The 22,601-nt window shown below is 44.6% G+C and overlaps 1 protein-coding gene across 2 annotated transcripts in view; it reads left to right on the forward strand.

The window, feature by feature from the left end:
• The first annotated feature begins 1,020 nt into the window (after positions 1 to 1,020).
• Positions 1,021 to 22,601, forward strand: part of MGRN1 (mahogunin ring finger 1) — a 52,016-nt gene continuing 30,435 nt past the window's right edge. For both annotated transcript variants that reach the window (XM_085307200.1, XM_085307201.1), the window contains exons 1-3: positions 1,021 to 1,136; positions 4,241 to 4,329; positions 10,466 to 10,612. In XM_085307200.1, the coding sequence (XP_085163326.1) occupies positions 1,044 to 1,136; positions 4,241 to 4,329; positions 10,466 to 10,612 (329 nt within the window). In that variant the 5' untranslated portion in view covers positions 1,021 to 1,043. The remainder of the gene's footprint in view (positions 1,137 to 4,240; positions 4,330 to 10,465; positions 10,613 to 22,601) is intronic.

The following is a 22,601-nucleotide window of genomic DNA, read 5'->3' on the forward strand; positions in this document are numbered from 1 at the left end:
AAGCCTTTTATGCTGTCTGTTCATTGCACCTAGAGAAGTGAATGTATGTTTAGCTCACTCATTTCAGTATGCATGTGAATAATTCCCACCCTGAGACTTCAAGGGAAATGGCTTAGATGGGGCTTTTTAGTTCTGTCTTGATTCTTATTTCTCTGAAATTGTAACTCTGTAAAATCCATATGTGAGAGCCGTTTTCCAAAGTGGCTAGTTCCTAGGAAGAAGCTACCTCCGTAGTGCCTGCATACAGCTGAACAGATTTGATTTGACCTTGCAGTTAATCTAGTTAATTCTGCACTCTGCCATCCCAATGATCCTGTGCACGCTTAGTCTCCTGAAATTTGTACCCTCAGTGCATCACCGTGAAGGTGAACGAAACAAGTCYGTGGTGAAGCTTTTCTGAGCTGAAGTTTGATCGGTCTCAGGGTTTATCTCTTATCRCTATCTCTGTTTCTCCACTTGGAACAATCTATGTTTAATTAATTCAGCATCTGGGCATATTGCTTCCAGCACCCACTGTAAAGACTTCATGTGGTTTCAGCCCTGCAACATGAGAGTGAAAGAGGGGAGGGAGAGCAAATTTTGCCCAGAAGAAATCCCCTCTGGCTGTGCACGACTCGGGATTGTCAAGTGGAAAGAAGTCGTGTCCTTCTCTGGTTCACCAGGTAGATAGTGTTTACGGGASTAGACTTCACGCTGGAAGCTGGAGAGAGGGGAAAAAAATCCATCAGAGCAATATTGGGAAGAACTGACTCTGACTTTTTGCTGTCTCCTTTCTAGAATACAAGTTAAAAGGGATTTATCTCCACTGTATTGGCTTATTCTAGTATTTTTTTCTGCTTCTGCTGTTGGCAGTGGTGTTGGATAGTACAGCTAAGAAGTGTACTAGCAAGTATTTTCTGCATGTTACACTCTTCTACACTATAAATTAAAAACTGCACAAACCAGCTGTTTGCTAGGATGCACTCATTTAGATTTCTTTGGTTTCTTTTTTTTTTTTTTTTTTTTTTTTTTCTCCAGGAAACTACTTTGCAAGTCACTTCTTTATGGGAGGCGAGAAGTTTGACACCCCTCATCCTGAGGGCTACCTTTTTGGGGAGAACATGGATTTAAACTTCCTTGGGAATAGACCTGTTCAGGCAAGTTCCTCTTTCTGACAATTTTACACTTCTTTTTTTTTCTGTTTTTATTGCAAAAGCCTTGCTCTAAGGCTTGTACYGGACAAGGGCACAGAACTAAGGGACCCTTACTGTTTGGGGAAAGTCATCCCAGTGTGAGGTGCAGGAACCTTCCCTCACCCCATATCACAGCTTGCAGGCCACACTAGCTATTCAAATGTAAGCAGAGTTTTTTTGAGAAGCAATGTTATCCCTTTCTAGGCTTATTTTCACTTAAGGCAGAAGGAAAAGGAGATGGGGGAAGGAGGGAGGGGAATTGGGAGCACAGATCTGTGGGGCTCATTCTGATGGGCTTTGTGCACGAGACTTGCCTGGCTGAGTGAGTTTCAGTCATGCCGCAGAGATGAGGAGACTGGGAACCACGTTCGCTGCCAGACCCTGGACTTCATAGGGCTCCTGGGCACATTGGCTGGATTCCTGCCAATGTTCAATCCTTGATGTTCTCCATATAAATGATTGGTCTGTATGGATTTAGGGCAGTGTTAAAATAGACCTTGATACTTGTTGTAGGCGTACCCCTTCATCTTGGCTGTTGTTTGCTTTGTGAGCTGGGTGGGCTTCTCATAAAGTTTCTTTTTTAGTTTTCCTGATTGGAACATGAGGGTACTTCTGGGCTCACAGATGTCTTATGAGGCTGTGATAAGCTKCCTGCTCCAAAGATTGACTTGTTCTTTTGGTACGAACAGGGGATAACACTGATATGAGGGGCAGAGTTTTGGCTTTGAGGTTTTATGCAAGTGTTCTCTTAGATTTCTGCTGCATCTCAGAACTGCTTAGAAAGACCAAAAGGTAGAAGCTTTTTGGAGATGCTTTCAGAGTGCTGGAGAGGAAAGGGGAGAGAGGTGCTTGCTTTCCCAGCTAGCAGCTTCTGTAGCTTCAAATACATGAAAAAGAAAAATTGATGTAATGGTTCTCATCTTCAAAAAAGCCGTGAATGTTAATTAATTCATGCCAGTAGCATTCAGAGGCAGTTTAATGTTATTCCTGTTTTAGAGGAAACCAAGGCAGAATGACTTGATGTTTGAGTTTGAACTGTTGTCAAGCAGTCTTTTTGAGCATATTCTCTTCTCTGAGTTATTCTCAGGCTGTATCATTGCTCTTTGCAGCACCACAGTTACATAACTGAACTCTGCAGCGGAGGATAACTGAGAATCCAGAGAGCTCCAGTTCAGCAGAAAGGGCAGATAAGCAAGAAAATTAGGAAGGAAGGACTTTACTTGGAAATTGTTCTGGGYGTAATGATCCTGTGGAGGTATGGAGATGCTCATGAAACAGCCTTTGCCGTGGCTGCATACAGGGCCTGTGCAGGACAGTGGCTTAAAGCCGGCCTCTCTGCCTTCGCCCTGGTGTGATGAGGCTGCCAGCTGCCCAGCGTTCTAGCGAAAGCAGAAGATGCAGTTGTTACCTAACTGTCCTGTGTGCTTGTGGCTGTAGGATTCGCCTGGCGATCTCAAAGTTAAATTGTCTGCACRTCTCGGCCTGGGTTTTCTTGCAGACATCCTGGCACTGAGTTTCATCATTTCTTCAGAGGGGAGTGGGTGAGAACGCTATTAACACAGTGGGAGGTTTGCCAAATAGGTTTGAGAGAGGGAGGCTGTTGTGGTACATAGCCTTCCTATGTAAAGTTAATGCCCTTTGGCAGCTCCGATTAATCTTCAAGAAAAGACGCTTGAACACAAGGCAGCAAAACTGCTTTCTGGAAGTGGGCCAAGTCCTCACTTTGGAGTAACTGAGGTCTTGATCGCTCTGTGTACAGCAGTGCTAACAACCATGCTGTTGAGCAGTCAAACTGCAAAGAAAGTAGCTGGTGCTAYCCCATGAATTCTCCACTGCCTTTGGATGGATCTGTCCTGTGGCTGTACCATGGGGTCTACTGTGGCTTCCTAATGTTGGTCAGGAAATAGCAAGCTTTTCTTCAGCCGCTGGATCTTGCACTAACAATATGTTTGTGTAACCTGAGAGGGCAATGGTGAAGGGTTATATCCTAGCACTACCCCAAAGCCCAGCTGCAGCAGCATTTCATTAATCTGTTTGGTAGGTTTCCCTTTTATAAAGAGGCATGTATATTGGTTGTCCATGATGCTTCTGCTCTGKGTTAGTCATGTTTGTGCAGAACTGCTATAAAGCTCCTAGTGGATTCACGTTTGAAGGAGCCCAACTCTAACCAGACTGCGAGGTGGCACTGTTGCCGGTTGCATTCGGAGTAGCCTTCTGCCTGAAAGCTTGTCTGTAGCTCTGTATCTTTGTGTCGTGCTGTTGCTATGACTTGTAGCATGGCTGTGTTTCTGGTCGGAGCACCTACCGAACTTGGCAGTTGTGTGAATGGATGTGTCAGCTAGGGATTTTCCTGAGYAGGTGGGAGAGCCAGTGGCAGCTCTGCAGTTGCAAATGTTACAGTTGCCAGAGTAAGCAGTTCCCTTTGCATTTCCCTGTGGAGAATCTGTGACTGGTACAGAGGGTTACGGACAGTCTTAAGTGTTGATCAGCCTTTGCTTAAAGAAAAATCTGTGAGGGAAGGTCTCTAGTTGTAGAATAGAATGAGCTCCCTGCTTTGTTTTGTTTTGTTTTTATTTTCCAGAACATTTTTCCCATTGTTTCAGAATAGAAGAGATTTCCTCCGGGAACTCAGAGCTTCCACATGCTGATTAACAGTCAGGTCACTGTTGCATACTGTAACACACTTGAAAGAGCTGCATTTCTTCTGTTAAAGCTGGATGTGATTTCTTTATTGGAAGTAAAACTTGTGAGAGCCTGGCTTTTTGGGCTGAAAATTCAGAGTGTTGTGAAAAGAGCACGTGCCCCTTCTTAAAGTATGTGCTCCCAATATGAACTGTTGCTAGACCAGAGCAGGATTTGCACTCCGAAACCCACTCGATTTATTGTGAACAGAATTTTCTATTATTGTTGCTTGCAGTTGCTCTTAAATGAGCACATTTAAAGGTAGGTGGGTGTTTCTTGATTTGGTAGATTGTGTGTAAGGTAACATGCTGCAAGCTGTTTTTATACCTTTATATACCTTTTATGCCTTTGGTATAATGAGACTACTATTTGCCTTTTTGTTCCAGTTTCCCTATGTAACTCCAGCTCCACATGAGCCTGTGAAGACACTAAGAAGTTTGGTGAATATCCGCAAAGATTCTCTCCGTCTTGTGAGGTACCATTATTGCCTGAATTCTCATTTTCTCTGTCTGTCTGTCTCTCTCTCTCTTTTTCTTTCTTTTTTTTTCCCTCTGCCCAACCCAGTGATCTGGCATCCAAAGACAAACTATGAATTTGGTAAGTTGTTTGAGAAATACCTGAGTCCCAGATCCTTGTTACTAGATATATTCAGAGGATTCAGTGTTCCCATGTGATTGGAGCTTTCAGGTAGTTCATGTGCTGCTTTTCCCTAGATCTGGGCAATCTGTATTTCCAAACAGGGCCAGTGACATTTCTGTCTCTATAGAACAGACTAGAGCAGTAAACGAAACTATGGTCTTGAGTCTTGCATAGAATCATTAGCATGAGTGGAAGGTATTAGGTCAATAAACCCTACAGACAAAATCCTTTCTACATCCTTGTGGAAGGAGAAGTCAAAGTAGCTGATTTTGGTGCAAATCTCAGGCCAGAAAGACTGGTCTTGAGTGAARCTGCATCGAGTTTCTCCTGCTGCCAAGATGCAGTGTGATCCTTGCTGTTACGCGTGTGTTTAGATGGCCTGTGCTCCATGCATGGAGGAAGGAGGTCTGGATAATCTTGGAGATCTGTTACCTTTCAYTGCTTTACACTGGGATCTAAAACAACACTAGCAAAAACGTGAGTTATGGGTTAAATGCAATGGCTAACAGTTGAGCTGCCCTCTTCTAAAGAGATGCCTGAAACACAGGGGCCCAGCATAGCATAGAGTGCTTTGTTTTGGTCTGAGCAGCTGGGCAGATGTCCAGGCAGAGTGTTTCTCCAAGATCCTTGAGTCTCTCTCTGAATCTGTGTGCAGAGTTGGAGTACTGGCAGGGAGCCAGCTTCCACTCTTGGCCAAGGTGGTTCTGTGAGCATGGCATAATGTGAGTAATTTGAGTTATAAACACTTGAAATTCAGTTTGATTTTTGTTTGAAAATTTATTATTTTTTTAAAAAAATGAGCAATAACTGTGATTTTAAGACCAATTGAACAGGAAAAGAGGGAAGGAAGAGCCTCTTCAGAAGTGAGCTTCAGTAAACTGTTCTGAATGCTGCCTGGCTTTTTAAGATAACAGATGCGTTACTTCTCTAGAAAAAAAATCATGCTTTCTTCCCAGACTTGCGGTGGAAAGGATATTTCTGTCTCCTTTCAAAAATCCACGTAAACAGTGCTCTCTCAAGCCCGATGGGAAGTGGCTTTTTCATTGGGAAAGGGTTTGTTGTGAATACAGGGGTGAGTGGGTTTTAGTATGCACAGCTCTGCTGTTCTGCTCTCTGTGATTTCATGTCCTGTACTCCCAAGCAGAGCTGTAAAGCTGGACTGTTGGGAACATAGTGTCCATGCATCCTGATGGTGTCTAGGTTTGCGTTCYGGTAAATCCCAGTACTGTCAGCTCTTTCTCTGCCTCATGACCTGGCTGCTTGTGCTGTGTTAGTGCTGATGACACCACTGCCGACACAATTTTGTTTCATTTTCTACTGATGCTGACCCAAAATGGAAATTTAATTGACAGTCCCCAAGGGCACATTGAGTCTTGTGCTTTTTTGTCTTTCTGGACTAGAGGCTTTTCCCCTTTCTCCATTTTTGCATGCGARCGATGATTTATATCCTCTTCAGTTTGACTTAATGGCAGTTGATGGTTGAGGCTTGCACACTCTTTCTAGGACTAATTAAGTTCTATTTTACCACCTCCTTTCCTAGATAAAGTGCCATTGAGCTTAGTGGCTAGGTGTAAAGTCCCCAAAAGCCTGTGTGTAAATTTATGGAGGAATGTGAGGAAATTTTCCTTCTGTGCTCTTTGCCCTACCCTGGCTKGATACATTTCTGAGCTTTGCCAGATACTGAGTATTTACAGCAGCTTTGAAGAGAAGCAATAAACTTGTGGATGTTGGTATTAAAGTTCTGAATCTTTGATGACTTGTGTGAGAGCTTGATTTCTTGCCAGGATGAGACTTTATGTTAACCTTAGAGGGTAGCATGAGTTTTGCTGTTACCGTTAACAGAAAATGATGGCTATGTGCTRCTCTTATGCCCCTCTTCTCACCCAGGATTGGATTTTTTTTTCAAAGCTGAAGTACCTGATGGGGCTGATGCAGACTGTTTACTCCTACCTTGAAGGCACTTCCAACTGCAGGAAGAAGATCGACTCAAGAGGCAACTTGTTTCATGGAGGAGTTCCACTGTGGGTTGGCCTCTCTGCCTCAGCATGAGCTTTGAACTTAGAGGAATGTGGAGTAAAAATACTGAAGGAGTCAGCAACTGTAGCGGCTTGGAAATGTGTCCAAAGTAGCAACAGTGTCGCCAAGAGTAGGGAGGCCATTGAGTACCTTGGACAAAGGTCTGAGGGGGAGAAGATGATGGGGAATGGAAAGGAGACAGCTGTGAGCGAGAAAAGAGCTGTCCTTCCTCTTTCCTCACTGGGCCCTGTTCTTCAGCACAACAGGGCTGACCTTGGTCTGTGGAATGATTCGTCCCATGGTGGAGGCAGTGATGATGGTGATGGTAGAGATGCTGGGACCACCTGCTCTGTGGTGCTGAATAGTGTTAAACTGCATATGGATCTTTGAAGAGCCTCCAGCTAGGAAAGTTGATGAGGATTCCCCCCAAACTGAATGTTGAATGAGATATCAGCTAATTCTTACCTCATTTRTTGTCTGCCCTAGCACTGTTGTAATGCATTTACCCAAATATCTCTTGATAGGAAGTTGAGCGATACTTAAAATTTTTTTATGTGTCTGCTAAGCTATTGGTCAGACTTTTTAGTCTCTTCAAAGGATGAAATCAGGTTCATCTAGATTTATTTCTGTAAAATTATCGTGGCTGCTGTTAATTATAACTTTTATCTTTTAATTCTTTGGAAATACCAGAACTTTTTATTTATTGTTGTTTTACCAAGAATTAATATCAGACCAAGTGGCCTCAGGTCCCTGCTTTGCATTCTCATCATAACTTTGGATCAGCTATTTGTTCTTAAAGGTTGTCAGTCTTTTTTACTCTGTGTGTGTGATAGTGACGGCTATGCGATTAACTTGTGTGCGTGACCAAAAGGCACGCCTAGCACAGTCACCGAGTGCCAGATTTGTGCAGGTGTCTGTGGCCACTTCTCAGCACTGTAAGGCTTCACTAAATGTGCACTGTAAACATCAAGTGCAGCTGGACACAGAGGAGCTCCGGTCAACTCCTGAAGCACCTCCTCACCTGCCACGTCCGTTGCAAYGATGGAAGGAGTGCAAAGTGTGCGGCTGTGTCTTGCTGCTCCCCTGAAGTTAAATCCCACCATTCCTGCTCCATAAGGTGGAATATGAGATGTCTCTGTGCCTCTCAAAGTATGCATCAAAGTAGTCCTTGCTTTTCCCTTGATCCTGCAACCAACAGGCATAGCCACCTATGCAATCTTTGCTCACCAGAACTCGTTGTAGGGCGGATATATTAATTTGCCCCCAGCAGCAGACCTGTTACGATAGGGAGGTGTGTACATAGCCTTGCTGTGCTTGGCAGCGTTTGGACTCACGTACTTTGCCCCTTGCTCCAGTGTTGCCGCTCCAGGCACACAGGGCTCTAACTTTCCTTCTCTGTAGCAGATGCAGCTTGTAGAAAGCACTTCAGACATGGAAGTTTGTGACCATCCAGCAGTTACCAGATATATTCTAGTCTAGGTTTAACCTCTTTTTTTTTCTTGAAAGGATGGGAGCAGGTTCTCTATGCTGACAGGGAGATCCAGAGGTGAAGCTGGGAGCTGGAGAATGACATGGGAATCTCTGTGCTCTATATGATCTTCTTGAAAGACAAAAGAACCAATGGTTTTAATGTTGACATGTTGTTTTTATGTAACCAGCCCTCTGCCAGGTCTCCCACCTTGTTAGGGTTATCTAGGTCCCTCAGTGCAAAGTTGCTGAGCTGTGACTCATGTATAGGCCAGACATCTCTATTTTGATACCTGCCTATATGCAACAAATATAGATCTATGAATTGACCTTCATCTGTGCCTGTCCGGAGTGGGTGCTGGTTCTTCCTTGTCCTACTTTGAAAGGAAGTGGCAAGTGTATGGTGATCTGGAGCTTCTGCTCCCCTTGTCCTTCRCTGCCTGCCCCAGGTCAATGGAGGCCAGTGTGGCAAGAGATAATTTGCAGAAGTTGATATTGCTGCTTCCTATGGGCCCAAATAACCCTCGAATGGCTTGTTGCCTTCTGTCTCCTTGGGTCAGTCCTTCATGAAATGCTGAGATTACACCAATGTTCTTTAGGAAAACCTGCCAAGCTGGCTAGAGCGTTTCATGTTTTCAAGCACCGCTACCCTGTGTGTGAAAATGCCGTCTTGTTCTAGTCTGGCTATTGTACACGGGTTGCTGCAGTTGCTTAGAGAGTCAGCTTCTGGATTTTTTTTTTTATTTTATCCTGGCATGCTGGGTTCATTTGAGCTTGATTTACTGTTCTGACCTAGGTGAGCTGCTGGCATGTTTGGAGGTCTTGGAGAGTCCTCCAAACGGAAATGTGAGTGTGCGCCATAGTGATAGCAATTCRCTAAGGCTAGACTAGTACAAGTATGTATGGTAAGTATTTGATTATGCTGTTCTTAAACTTTATTTTGCGCCTTCTATATTGAATCACTGAGGCTGAACATTTCATTCTCATCCAGTGCATTGTTAAGCAGAATTCATGCTGTAACCCTCTCAGCTAGGCAGCAGCTACTGCGTCTTGGTGAACTGGCAAATATGAGTTCCCATGACAATTTTTAGTTTGAATTGTAGAGGTATGCCCAGCTCATTTCTGAGTGTTTTCAATAGCACAGCTAGTTGCTTGAGGCTGTTTAATGAAGGGAGAGGCTTACTGRTACTGTGAAGTGGGAGATGGTGCCAGGCTTTCTTCTGAATAGTTTAGCTGTCTGGCTTTGACCCAGGACTCCTGGCAATTAAGGGAACRCTGGAAGATGTGTTAGACTGGGCCTGGGCTGCAAATCCAGTGTCACTGTGCACTGTTGAAAGGCAACCTGCTGCATTCACCAGTCCCGTGCAGGACATGAGCTGTAGTATCCATAGTTATAGGATTAGAGAGGGATTTGAATTTACATAAGAGAATCTGCTTCTGCTCTGCCGTTGTATCGTGTCCTTCCTATCTGTCACGGAGTGCTTCCACGCAGGGAGCGCTTCTCATGGTACACCGTGCTGGTTGCTCGTTCCAGGATTTGCCTGTCCCCTCGGTCACTCTTGGCACTCCATAATTCACTGCTTATCCAACGGCTCACTGCCGTTGTCTCACTCTGCTTCTCTCACTGGATTTGTTGCTTGCCTTTTTCCAGGAAATGGAGAGAAAATGTAATACTGTGCAGTGGTCATGAGCTATCACATGGTGRGATCCAGCTGTCCAGTAGCCTAAATCCAAGTTACCACTCCTTTATGCTCATTGAAAAACCTGGTAGATTCATTCTTCTCCTGGTTATCATGCCTCTGTTACACATTTAAGTGTGTTAGTTTTTATATTATAAATAAATGTGTGCATGCTTCAGCCATTAGCAGCATCAAGTGTTTGGTTGATGGTTTGTATAGGTWTATGGGTAAACAAAGGTATTTGAAATCCCTATATTAGAGTGCTTTCTGATCTGAATATCATCTTCCATATAATACTGGAGGTAACTTTTGGTGAGCTTTTGGAGTTCTTTGGATTAGGTGCCTTACGTTTTGCCTGTCATGCACCTGAAATTCCTCACTATTTCATTTGTATAGCTTAAAAAAAAAAGAAAACAGGCTTTGAATTTTCCAGGCCCATGCAGGATTGTTTCTAACTTACATACTGAACATAATGCGAACACCTAAAGGGAGGGAGAATGCTTCCCCTCCTAGAGGATCAACATTTGAGAGTTCAGCTTCTTGGCTCTTTCCATGACCTGGCYCTGCAAGACAGGGTGAGACCTCAACAGCATTGCTGTGTCGTTTACTTTCATAATTTCAGACARATTTTGGAAGAACCTTCTTCAGTGGGAGGGACAGAAATCTCCTGGGTATTGTGAAAGCCCATGATGTCTTGCCTAGAACACTTTAGATTGAAGGGAGTACTCTTGCCCCAACTTTCAGAGTGAACTTGATGACTAATAAATATCTGATAAATATGTGTTCTGATTCTCTGGCATTGTCTTTCAGGTATAAAGATGATGTTGACAGCCCTACTGAGGAKAACGGGAAGCAGAAAGTCTTGTACAGCCTGGAGTTCACATTTGATGCAGATGCCCGCGTTGCCATCACAATCTACTGCCAAGCTACAGAAGAGTTTGTYGGAGGCATGGCAGTGTAAGTCTGGGGCTTGCGGGCACTTGGAGGGGCACAAGCATTCTCAGGTGAACTCCCTTTCTGAAACGTCTGTCACTWATCACCCCTGAAGGTAGTGCTGCGACAGATGGTGGAGAAGAAAATCATTTTCTGCTTTTTATATTCTGATAACTTTGACTTACCTTCACTTCCCTCTCCAGTATAGCCACTTTCCTCTCCTGTTTCCTGTTTTTTTTTTCTTTTTTTCTTTTTTTTTTCTGTGTATGTAGGGAAGTCATTCTATGTGCAATAAAGGAGAGGAACTCAAAGCTGTATGCTTTCTCTGTGAGATGATATCACATCAGAGAGATGAAGCTAAAAGCAAACCCCAATATCACCTTTGTTTTTTCCACATCACCTAATTCACTGGATTTCTGTGTGTTCCCTGTGGTGGGAGCATGGGCCAGCAAAGTGAAGTTCCAGTTTGAGATTTACGTAGTGACTCTGTGCGGAATTGTTGCCAACCCAAAGCCCCTTCTGAGGTAAACGACCATCTCAGTACAGGCTGTTTTGTGAGATGACTCTCRGAAGGATTTACTGCCTAGAAGCCTTGTCTGCTTGTTTCCTGCCTGCTACACATTAATCTTTGTTTAACTGTGGGAAGAATGGTCAAAGTGTGATCGATGGGATCCGAGTCTTCCTCAACTATGCTAATAGTGCATCCAGACAGATTTCAAAACCTATCATACAGTTCTGTCTAAATCAGCACATTTAAGCTGTTGCAATCAGCATTATATCCCTTAAGACTACAAAAGGTTTCCTCTCTGTATTAAGAGTTAGGGTACCTGAAACTTACTGTTTCCCAGGAGAATCAGGCACACACGTGAGCTGTTGGTACATAACTGCAGGCTTCTAGTGACTATGAAAATAAAGATTTTTTTTGTTCTCTGGGTAAGTGAACTTTCAGACTGCAGAAGCTCTTGRAGTTCCTTAATACAAATTTTTGGCTGATCAGCAGCTTTGTGCAAATAATACTGAGTACTTCTGCAGTGGTGCTCTTRATATCAGGGCAAACTTGCTCTTTAAATGATCTGCAGAGGTTTCATCAGGGAGAAAATACATATAACAAATCATAAAATGACTTGTGAGTTTTAGGCAAAGTAGAAACATCCCAGTAATGATCAATAAATAGTTTAGTTTTAGAAATGAGACAAACTCAGTATTCCCATCCAGGTGAGCATTTCTGCAAACCCTGATCCAGGATTTTGGATTAGGCTCATCGCTTTCTCTGTTGAAATCTCTGGTCTTTGCGGGAGGTAATAAATTGTCTCCTTTTAAACAGTTGAAAAATATCTGTTGATAAACTTTGAAAACCCTTCCTATTTTGGTTCAATTTTTCTTGAGCAGGGCTGTATGGAGGAGGATGCCATAGAAATCTTGATAAAGTTTCCATGTTCTGTCTCTTAGGTCYGTAGGTTTCCTGTGAATTTAGTGCTAGTGAAGGTGTTGGAATGGCAGCCTTGGAGATTGAAGTCCTCTTTTCCTAATACAGGTACAATATGGACAGGTAGCCAGTTTTCCTTGTGCTGCCCTGCAGAGCATTCCTTGTCTTTGACCTAAAAAGGAAACCATCTATGGGCTAATGGAGAGAATGGAGAGGCTCTGGCCAGGGTGGATGTACTTACATTGCCAGTCTTCAGCTCTGGCTTAAATCAGCAAGTTTTGTTTTAAATCATTGACTTAATCTTGTTTGGCGTATTTGCTTTTTAGCTTATCTTGAAGGAGAATTTTTGTCCCTTGTTGGTAGCAACTAAACATCTCAATTGACAGCTCAGTATAGCTTCATATCAAACTGTACTTCTTTCTGCGAAGAGTGTAACTCTACAAAAATATGCATTTAGTTTAAAATGTATTTATTCAGACTCCTAGTTTTGCATTTAATTATAATGACAAAAATATTTCTTTTAAGATTAATTTCTTTAAATCTGTATCTTGAACCAAACTGTATTGAGACTGAAATACAATCAAAAAGCCCAAGACCAGCAGTTTAATAATGTTTGTTAAACTACACTGTATTGGACTCTTTAGAGACTATTAGGACAAGCTTTGCCTTTGATTATTTAATGGAAACATTATAGCTATTGAATAGAACTAATTGTTTCTGGACACAATATGTTTTCAATCTTTTGCAACTAGTAGCTCTCTCCTCTCAGAGCTCTATTTGTTGATTGGAAGAGGAAAAGGCTTCACGTAAGAGTGTAGTTTACTGAAATGTGGTGCCATGCACTGAGCCAGTGTTTGTCACCAGTTTTGTTGTCTGTTCTGTAAAGCTTATGCAGCAAACATGAACTACCTGAGTACTTTTTAAAATTAATTTGAACAATTCCTAGATTAAGTTATTGAAGGTTAACATAACTTTTAACTTCAAAGAAAAGTATTTTTAAAATAAGCAGTGTTTTATCCACCCTGTCCATGGTTCATTGACATGAATCTCTGCTCAGCTGGCTGAGAAGAAGCCTTTGTTCATGAACCCTGACTACCTCAGCATGAAACCAGGATCTGTAGTCAGCAGTCGTTACCTTGCTGTCTAAATATGCTTGACGATACTGTGCTGCTCTTTTAGGGTGGCAGCAATCCCCGTGAGTGCGGTAAGCCTTTATGTTGGAAGCTCGGATTCTGCTCTTGCTTCCATCACTTGGCCTTTTACTTCGTAAACCCTACTTCATTTTCCCCATAATATAGGAACGATGATCTAACCGTCTCTGCTCTGAAGTTTTTGGACAAAAAATGTTATATAAATATGGGATGCAGGGGTCTGCACCAGTAGCCAGTGAACTTTTTGGAAGGCGTGATCCTGATTTCATGCAGATGTGGTAGGTAATGAGGGCTGGGGGAAGTGAGATACAAATATAGACTTTATAAGCTGCTTTAACTCAACCCAGGCTATTTTTCCATGTGGAAGTGGCTCACGAAGCACGTCTTGGGGCTAGTGCAGCTGCCTGAAGTAGGCTTCTCTGGATTTGCTGGCTGCTAGTAAAAACCTTTTGAAGCTCTGATTTCAGCTTTGCAAAGCAATTCTGAAAGGGCAGTGCTATAATTACTTTGATTTATTCTTTTCAAGTTCTAGTGGAAAAAAAAAATCTGGGCTGCATTCTTAGAGCTCTAAATGGAGAGGGCTGCATTTTTAGTGCGTTAATTGGAATGTATCATCACTCTGCCTGGGCTGGTAGTTTTTTCGTTTTCTCAATTATTTATTTCAGCAGTAACATCTACATTCAAGGATCAAGCATGTGCAACAGCTGTTCTATATACTGTATACAAATTAAAAATTCAAACCTTTTTCAAATGCAGAATCCAGCACTTGATTGGGAAGACAACTTTCTTTAAAACAAAATACCCCCCCYTTTTTTTTTCCACTCTTTTAAATACATGCTAATTCCTAAAACAGGAGAAACTTTCTGGATTATTGTCAAAAGCAGAAATTTCCTCCTAGTACCCAGCCTACAGCATGGCTCCTTGAAAGTGCTAAACAAGTTAGTCTTGCTTCTCTGCTGAAAGACCTGCCTCACGATCCCGATAGTATCAGCGTTCCTGCTTATGTGAAATTCCTGCTTGGAATACAGTTAGCTTTGTGAAATTTGGAGCGGGAGGAGGAGAGGGGGCTCTCCGGTGGCATAGAGGCATAGCTTGTTGTAGAGCCTCTGTTCATCCGAGAACTGCAATGCTCCCATGGACTTGCTTGTTATGTGCCTGTCTTTAGGATTAACCGGTCCCGGTGACCAAAGGGAAGCGTTCCTCTCTGCAAGAGGGAAGCTTCCTGGCAGAATTGCTTGGGCTCCAATGAAAAGCTGGTGGCTTTTATCAGTATAGGCCTGTGCTGCCTATACTAACCTGTCTCAAAGGAGCATTCGGCAGACCGTCCCAGGTAGTTGCGCTGGGAGGTTTATTTAGCTCTCCTGTTTCCCAGCCAAGATCTTGGGAATACCGCACATGCAACCGCTGTCTGCCTCTTGCCCTGAGCTGCTCAGCTCTGAGTTTCGCCATTAGCTGCATCACCGCCGTTGTTCGATCGTAGCTGATCAGCCAAGTGTGGAGAAAGCAAATGTGCAACTGCTGATGATGGTGCAGCTGCCTTCGCCTCCATAGCCTCCTGCCTCGTGCAAGTACCCAGCACTGCCTGGTGCTGGTGCAGATATCTGCAGAGACAGGTATCTGCTACTCTGGGCATTTGAATATCGTTTGCCCTGTGTTAAGCCTAAAGACTTTAAAATAAAACATGTTAGGTCTTGGAGGAGCTGCTGATGTGTTACGTGAAGTAGAAAAGAGACCAGAGTTCTGCATATGTGCAGAGTCTTTTTAACGGTGCCGAATTGGAGGTGACCTGCCTCCGAACAGCTCGAGATGCTCATTACCCTCCGTCGCATTCAGCACGCGCCCTGTCAACATGCTTTAACACAGAGCCTTCCCTGAGGATCTGCTTGCATCTTCGGTGACCAGTGGCCGTGCTGTTGGGATTAGTCTGAAATCTGAYGGGCTCGGAGGAGCTTGGTTTGTCCTTGTGCAAGTGTTAGTCTTTTCTTTGGTTTCAGCCTCCCTTCAGCTGAGTAGAAAGCAGAGAAGAGCCTGGTTGCAGACTCCGCAGTAACTGCTTGATTGCTCACCTGTGAGGCCAAGCCTTGTATTGCTCAGGGTCACCRAGGCAAAGCACTGCCCAAGAGCCTCGGAATGGTGCTACCAATGGAGAGAAATTTCTGGTCAGAAAGTGTGATGCTGGCTGGGTTTTAAGATTAGCCAGAGAGGCAGCTCTGTGCCTGCGGTAGAGGCGATCAGCAGGTGCAGGAAGAGTTTGGCTGTATCGAATGAAAGAGGGGTGAGGACATTACGTTACCAGCGCCGGCTGATTCAGCAGACTTGGCCAAGGAGGACTAGGGAGCAGGCTCAGGGGTGCTGGGCTGTGAGATGGAGAGGTAGCTCCTTGGGGGAGATATGGGGAGCAAACACAGTGATGGAGGCTCGTGAAGGGAAGCTCTGATGGCATTTGGGGTGAAGGGGCTCTGGAGACTTGTGGCTGTGCTGCTGGGGGCCAGCTAGGCAGAGATGAGGTCCTCAGCAGGAGATACGTTGAGACAGAGCCTGGGCTGTTGAATCCGAAGGATGCTTTAGGGATGGGGGTTTAATGAATGGTTGCCTGTGTTGTGCTTGAAGGGTTCAGGGGTGCAGAGGTTTAGGGCTGGCCAGAGAGGTGATGTGTGCCCAAGGATTGGGTGATGGGTGAGCAGGATGGTCCTAACTTAGCAGTGTAAGAATCTCTGTTGTAACATGCAGGTGTATGAGCTGTACACTGGCTGCTGGGTAGCAACTGCCCATAAGCATGTAGTTTTCCCCAGATAAATGAATCCTCTSCATCACACTTCTGTTGCAGGGCTCACTACTCCTTTGCCGTTCCCATAGAATAATTGAAGGGCCTAAAGCTCAGAGCCTGCCTTTCTCTGCAGAGTGGGTTCATGTGCTCATACGCTTAGATTTCTCTGTTTTCAGAGACAGGTATGTTCTTACCTTTGCAGCCTCTTCCAAAAAATATGTTCATATTCTTTTTGTGTGTGTGTCTATGAACGTATCCTTTTCTTCTCTGGTAAAAGTCTTGATCTGTACTACTACCTGTGAGAGCCCCCAGGGGTTTCCCAGCTACAGGTATCTTGCTGACTTGCAGGAAGGATTTCTTAGTTGCAACATGACAGCAGTGGTTGTTTCCTCGGGGGCAAAAGTGCAACGCAGTCCTGAAGCTGGAAGAGTTTAAAACTCAGCAAAGCACTCTGAAGATGTGAGCAATCCAAGTGGATCAGGAGCTAATGATAAACATGATACGAGAGAGAGGAGTTTCACTGTCCGTTCTTACAAAAAGATCTTCTTCTTCATGTGCTCCTCAGATGAAAGAGGCACTCTTCCTCCGTATAGTAATGGTGCCAACCTTTTTCCTCRTTATAAAGTGAAGACACAGTGAAAATAGATCAGTTTTGCTCTGCTAGCTGTTGTCCTTTGCAGGGCCGTATTGTTTGTGTTGCTGATGCACATATGGGTGTACTGGAATGTTTTATTAAATCTCATTTCCTTGTTTGTTTTGGAGTGCTGGCTATGCTCACTGCAGGCTTCCTGCCACAGTCATTTAAGCTGACAGTGGACCTGACACTGAAAGAGATTATGTATTCTGTCTGCACATGGAAATTTGAATAGTTGGTTCACCAAATGAAATACAAATAAAATGTGTAGCGCTCTGCATGGCTGTTTTCACTAAAACTTGCATAGCAGAGACAGAGGCCCTTGGATATTCCTTTAGTTATTTAATAGCCTCTGTCTGTGCAGGGCCTTTGAAAGGTGCTCTTGCTGCTTTTGGCTGTGGGCTCTGATTAATTTGAATTCTTTATGCAGAGAGATTTTTTTCTGTATGAAGAAATCGGAGGCAAATGCTGTTTTCTCCTAGGCACAAGTCGTCTTTATAGTGAAAGCTTGCTTTGATCCATACAGACAAGCAGTCCCCAAGGGAATGTTCTAGTGTGTAAAGTTCACATGCTGGAAAGCTAAATTCTATATATTTCATCAAAMAGATAAACACTCTGTATTTAATAAGAGATCTGGCCCTTTTGCCTCTCTCTGTAGCTGTTGTGTAACTAGGCAACTTAGAAGCATTGATTAGAGTCACGAGCACAGCTCTTTCTACAGTAAGTTCAGCAGCTGAAGTCATTCCTTTACATGTGTTGGAATGGGAGGTGGATAGCAGGTTTTTGGTTGCATGATAAACTGCTTGTTTCTTCTTGATCCCAAGTAGAAACCCTAACCTGCGAGAAAGTAGGGGAGGAGGAGAAGAGTGTGTGTGTCAGGAGCTGCAATACAGCAACTTGGTACCCAGCTAGCCCCAAACTCCGTGTGGGTGTGTCTCTGGACTGGATTTTGCCTAACTGACTGAGACCCAGAACTATGGCCTTTTGGCAGCATTTTTTTAGTGGTTTTATTTGGGTCGCTTGTTCAAATTCCCCCTTCCCCAGAAGCTGACTTGTCAGATTCTGTCCCAAAATGAAAAGGGAATGTGCAGATTGAAGAGCAAGAGGCCGATGTGCTTGCTGCACAGCAGCTCCTAGCCCCTTTGAAGATCAACAGAACATGGCTGACTCCCTACCTATGAGGATATGGAGCCCGTGGGGCATCCACCTTGAATGGCTGCCTGGAGTGATGGAGGAGTTGGTACCTGAGAACCCTTTAAAACTCCTGTGTGGCCCTTCCATAACTCTAGTTTGTCTTCAATTCACTGCAAACTGCTGTGCAGTGTGCATGGCTCTACTAAGGAAAGCAGCACTGTTGTCCACAGGCTCTTCAAAGTGCAGACTGTCTCCCGGCTGTTTGTAACCAAAAATGGTACCTTGGGGCATTTCCTCTGGGCTCTGGGCAGTGTTCTGCACAGCACTGCAGATCGGTGTTCTGCACATGATCCTGTGCTTGGTGCTTCTCGGCATGCTTATGGTAACAGCAACATTTTTGTTTTGACTACTTGGGGTGGCCACAGTGCCAGGTGGAGCTGAGCAGTTCTTAAGCACGAGGAAGGCAGCAGTGAAGAAGTCTGCATGAGTTGTTGAAAACTTCCCCAGGCTGCAATCTAGGGATGAGTGAGAAGAGGACCCCCACCCTGCACGTTCTTGTAGCATCTCCAGTGAGCGTGTAGCAGCAGAAGCTTAACTCAGCTTAGTCAGAGGTTCCCAAACAGCAGCCTGCTGCCAGTGGTTTGGGAACTACTTACGCTCCCCCGATCCCCAGAAGCAAGTCAGGGTGCAGGCAGTGAATGCTTCCTAGCTGATGGTGGAGGGATGAGACTGGGTTGATAATTTTAGTTTGTCTGCTGTTCTCTCAAAATTGTTGTGATGTGCTCAGACTGGCCTCTCATCTGCCAGTTCTCTCCTGGATTTGAGAGGCAGAATGGTTTGGGATGGGGGAGGAAGCAGTCAGTAKGGGGTGTAAGCTCTGCTTTGTGAGAGTAAAGAGTGTCAAAGAGTTTAGAGGAGGAGGGGGGTATGCATGAATCCTGAGGACAAGGCTAGGGTTGCGCCTGCAGTCAGTGTGGTGCCTGGTGTTGCTGGTGGTACCTGAGCAAACAGGTTTAAAATAAAACAAAACATTAATGGGGGGACCTCTATTTGGTCCTGACCTGATGGAAGAGTCCCACTTCTCCATTACCCTGAGCTTCTAGGGACTGCAGGGTAGTTTTGTTACGTCTCTCATCTGGGTAGCAAGCTGGCCTKGTACAGTCTGAAAAATCACAGCCCAAATAACCTGATTTCAGGAAGATGCCTTTTGGCAGGAAAAGRTAAGGTATTTTTTCTCTGCTATCCTTTATTCTTAGTAGATATTCCCTTTTTCTGTCACATTTCTTTGGCTCTACAGAGATTCTCCACTATTGTTTGCTGTAAGCACACAGCAGCATGGGCAGACGATACAAGACTTGTGGATGCTGTAGATATCCACAAAAGAGATGAAGACRGCTAAAGATCATTTAGGTACTAGCGTGTAGGATACCGAACTTTGTAACACCATGTAGTATGGGGAGCATACATTGAGCAGTGGCTCCTTTGAAAGATGATCAATCTTGGTGACCATMTGGGATGATCCCTGCTTCCAGGACATTCACCAGGCTCTTGACCTGCTGGTGCTCAGCCGTCTTGGCACYGGCTGTGGGCTGTAGGTGTCCAGGCATTCAGTCCAGGTGTTGATTCCAAGTCTGATGTACTTTCCCACAGTGTGGAGTAGGCAGTCAAACAGTCTGAGCCATAAAGCTCACTTGGTTCGCTTTGGAAAGTCTCCTTGATATTTTTGTCAGGCTCGTCAGCTCAGAAATTCTGTGCATGTGGTTTATTTCTCTTTTCAGGGACTGTGTGAGCACCATGTGCCAGCTGCACATGGATTCCTGATTCTTTAAACAGGCATGCCCTTTGTGTCAAGCGACRTGAATAATCTGGAGAGATAGCAAAATGTGCAGATTCTTTGCTGCTTTGAAAGCATTTTAATCAGTGCCTTTGAAGAGGATGTGTCTTGTTCTCAGCAGTTCCTACAACTGTTGCTTATAATCTGATTTTCCACTAAATATTTAGTGAGAACATTATTTGACCTTACTTCTGCTAAGACTTCTCTGTGACTTCTCGCATTAGGGGCCCATTGCTTGCTTTCAGCTCRGAGAGTGTTTCTGCTTGGTGTGGGRAATTGTGCAGATGAGAGGATGCTAAAGTGCTTTAGTATCCGCCTAATGCGAGGTGCAGCATTTTTTCCAAATACCTGCTTGAAGTGAAAAGGCTGAAAAGCAGACGCAGGAAGGGTTTCTCATTAGAGTGGTCCTTTGTAGTTATGTTTTGGACAAGTAGAGGTTTACACCAGCGTCACTCTACCTCTTGCTTTTAGRAACAGTGTTTCTTGCTTTCCTGGAGCAGACTGTTGCTCTAGCGCTGCGAGTGCGGTTCCTCGCGCCTTTCTGGCACTCAGCATTGGCATGTTTACACCCCTTTCCCAGCACTGCTGTGGTGCCTATTATCCAGGCCATCTCTGACCTGTACTCTTTCTGCTGCACTTTATTTCCAGCATTTTCTTGACTTGCTGTCACCTTTGATAAGTCGTTTTTCCTTGCTCTGCTTTCCCAGCTGCACAGGGAGAGTTGTGCCTTTCTGCAGAGCTGGGAAGCTTAGAGAGCCACAAAAGGAGCTAGATACAGGCTTACTCTATTCATTGTACTTGACTTGACAACTCAGTAAATAAAACTTCACTCAATTGCTTGCTCTGTAATTCACGCATAAAAGACCTGTCATTCTGATCTCTCCCACACCATGCTTTAAATGCAAAGGATGGAGTGAGACCTTCTAGTAAAGCAGCAGAATTTCAGCATAGCTCGGAACAGTCTCTGAGGTGAAGTTTTGTCRTAAATGATACAGTGCAACTACCTCAGCAGGAAAAGTGCACGTTGTAATCCTYGTCTTCACGATGGCCTTCAGAATTAAACAGCATTGCGTTAAGCAACACTGGCCTGGCTTTCTTGGTGGGCTTTTGTGCACTGGCAACGGGTAGAGGTGTACAGACTGGAGGGCATATAGGTGCTGAGACCATGTCCCGGCGCAGTGTTGGAGCAGGCAGATGTYGTAGCTATGTTCCTTCGGACTCTGCAGAAGCCAGGTCTGAGAACGTGCCCTGCCTTTCCATCYTGCCCAGGTGGGGAGTGTAACGACTGGGTTGCTAAAAGCGCATTCAAAGAACAGCAAAGTGTACCTTGCAGCCCTAGTAGCAGAAGTGTTACTGAGGAGATTTGGGTAGGTTAAGCTCTGGAAGCAAGGTAGGAAGCATGTGTGAATAGTTATTGTGCGAATGTAGCAGGAGCTGCGTTCCACTCCTAGCGGGAAGCACAGCTGGTGCTCCCTGTCCTCTAGCAAGTGGTGACTGCGTTTGTCTCACATTTTATATCTCTGTGCACACAGAGATCATTTTATCACCCAGGATCTTGAGTGTAATGTTTCCACAGCTTCTTTATAGTTTTAAGGCTCAGGCACATCCTCTCTAATAATCACCTCTGCCATCCTCGAGCCTAGTCTTCCTTTTTCATTGYGTCCTGGAGTCTCTGGTGTGATGTGCCGTTCTGCAGTTCTTGACTGACTGCTAGCTACTGCCCAGCTTGAGTTTTTTACCCAGTTTCCACTATGCTGTGATTCAAAATTGAGCTGCCCTCTTGATCCTTGCTTACAAAAATCACTTCTGATGCAGAAAAGTCTTGTGTTACCATCTCCTTCTGGTGTGTTTTGCTGTTACACTAAGTGCAGTTAGGGCAAGGGAACTCAGAGATGAGCTTTCCAACCTTTGCTTGTGTACTGACTGGTTTATGAGCKGTGTCTGTGTTTCAGAACAGCTGAATATCCTCAAAGGTACGAAATCCTGTCCTACAAAGAATTCTTTCCAGCTGTGCACATTCCGGTAACTGCTGTGCTAGACAGAGCTCTGTGCTCAATCTGCTACATGAAAGAGATGCCTTGGTCTCGGCTAGTGTGGTCCTCTTCACAGAACTGGCAGAAGCGCTATGTTGTTCTCTGAGATGGTGCCATTGTGCCGACTGCTTTTGAGAAACGTGACTGGCCAAATCTGAGATGTGGTGGTCAGGGGATCCTATTTGATATCCTGAGTTGAATTAAGGAAATCTTGGCCTAGAGTTCTTGGTTCAAATGACACCTGTTCCTGCAGCCTGTCCCCAGGCTGTCTCATAGATCAYGAAAAGTGAGGATCAAGTTTGAACAGTCAACAAGACTTCAAGCTTGTAGCTGTTCAGTGATATTTTCAGTGGCTGGAGGCTGGTGCTTTCCCAGTCTCACTTTGTGAAACTCTGCTGAGGAAGTAATGACTAGCCTGCTTAAGGGGTAATGTCCTATTATGGCTACTGGCTGTAGAAGTCGTCTTCTTGTAGAGCTGGAGCTAGACCTGTCTTGTCAGTGTGCTGGCAGAGGTTTGTTGTTTCTGCAGTGTAAGCACACTGGGCAAGAGATCTTTCACTTTCTCTCCAGTCTGTCAACATACTCTGAACACACCGTTGGTAGCTCAGTGACACAAAGGCTTCGGTGGTAAAACAGCTTCAGATGTTTCCACCCCACCTTGCATTTTGCTGCCTCCTCTCTTGTGCCTGAATCAACGTTGTGAGAGGTTGTACAAACCCAGATCAGAAATCATCCCCYGAAAAAAGGGCCAGAAAGAGTGCAGACTTCTTGATCCTGTTTTACCATTAGGCCTACTGTGAATTGTACTGTACATGAGGTGATGGTCAGCAGGAAGGGAAATGTCYTTCTTGGGACAGATACTCAGAGTAGGTTGTGAGATGAATGGTATTGTGGTCCCATGCTCAGAGATGTCCAGCCCTGCCTGGCAGTGCTCACATTTCAGCGCTGGGCCTTGAGACAGTAGAAGAATTGTGACCGTGTTGTAGGTGGCTGCCATGGAGGATTGATGAGCGTCTCTGGTRTTGCTAGCCCTG

The sequence above is a fragment of the Rhea americana genome, unplaced genomic scaffold (assembly GCF_003343005.1).
Source record: "Rhea americana isolate MKP2758 unplaced genomic scaffold, rheAme1 scaffold_255, whole genome shotgun sequence".
NCBI lineage: Eukaryota > Metazoa > Chordata > Aves > Rheiformes > Rheidae > Rhea > Rhea americana.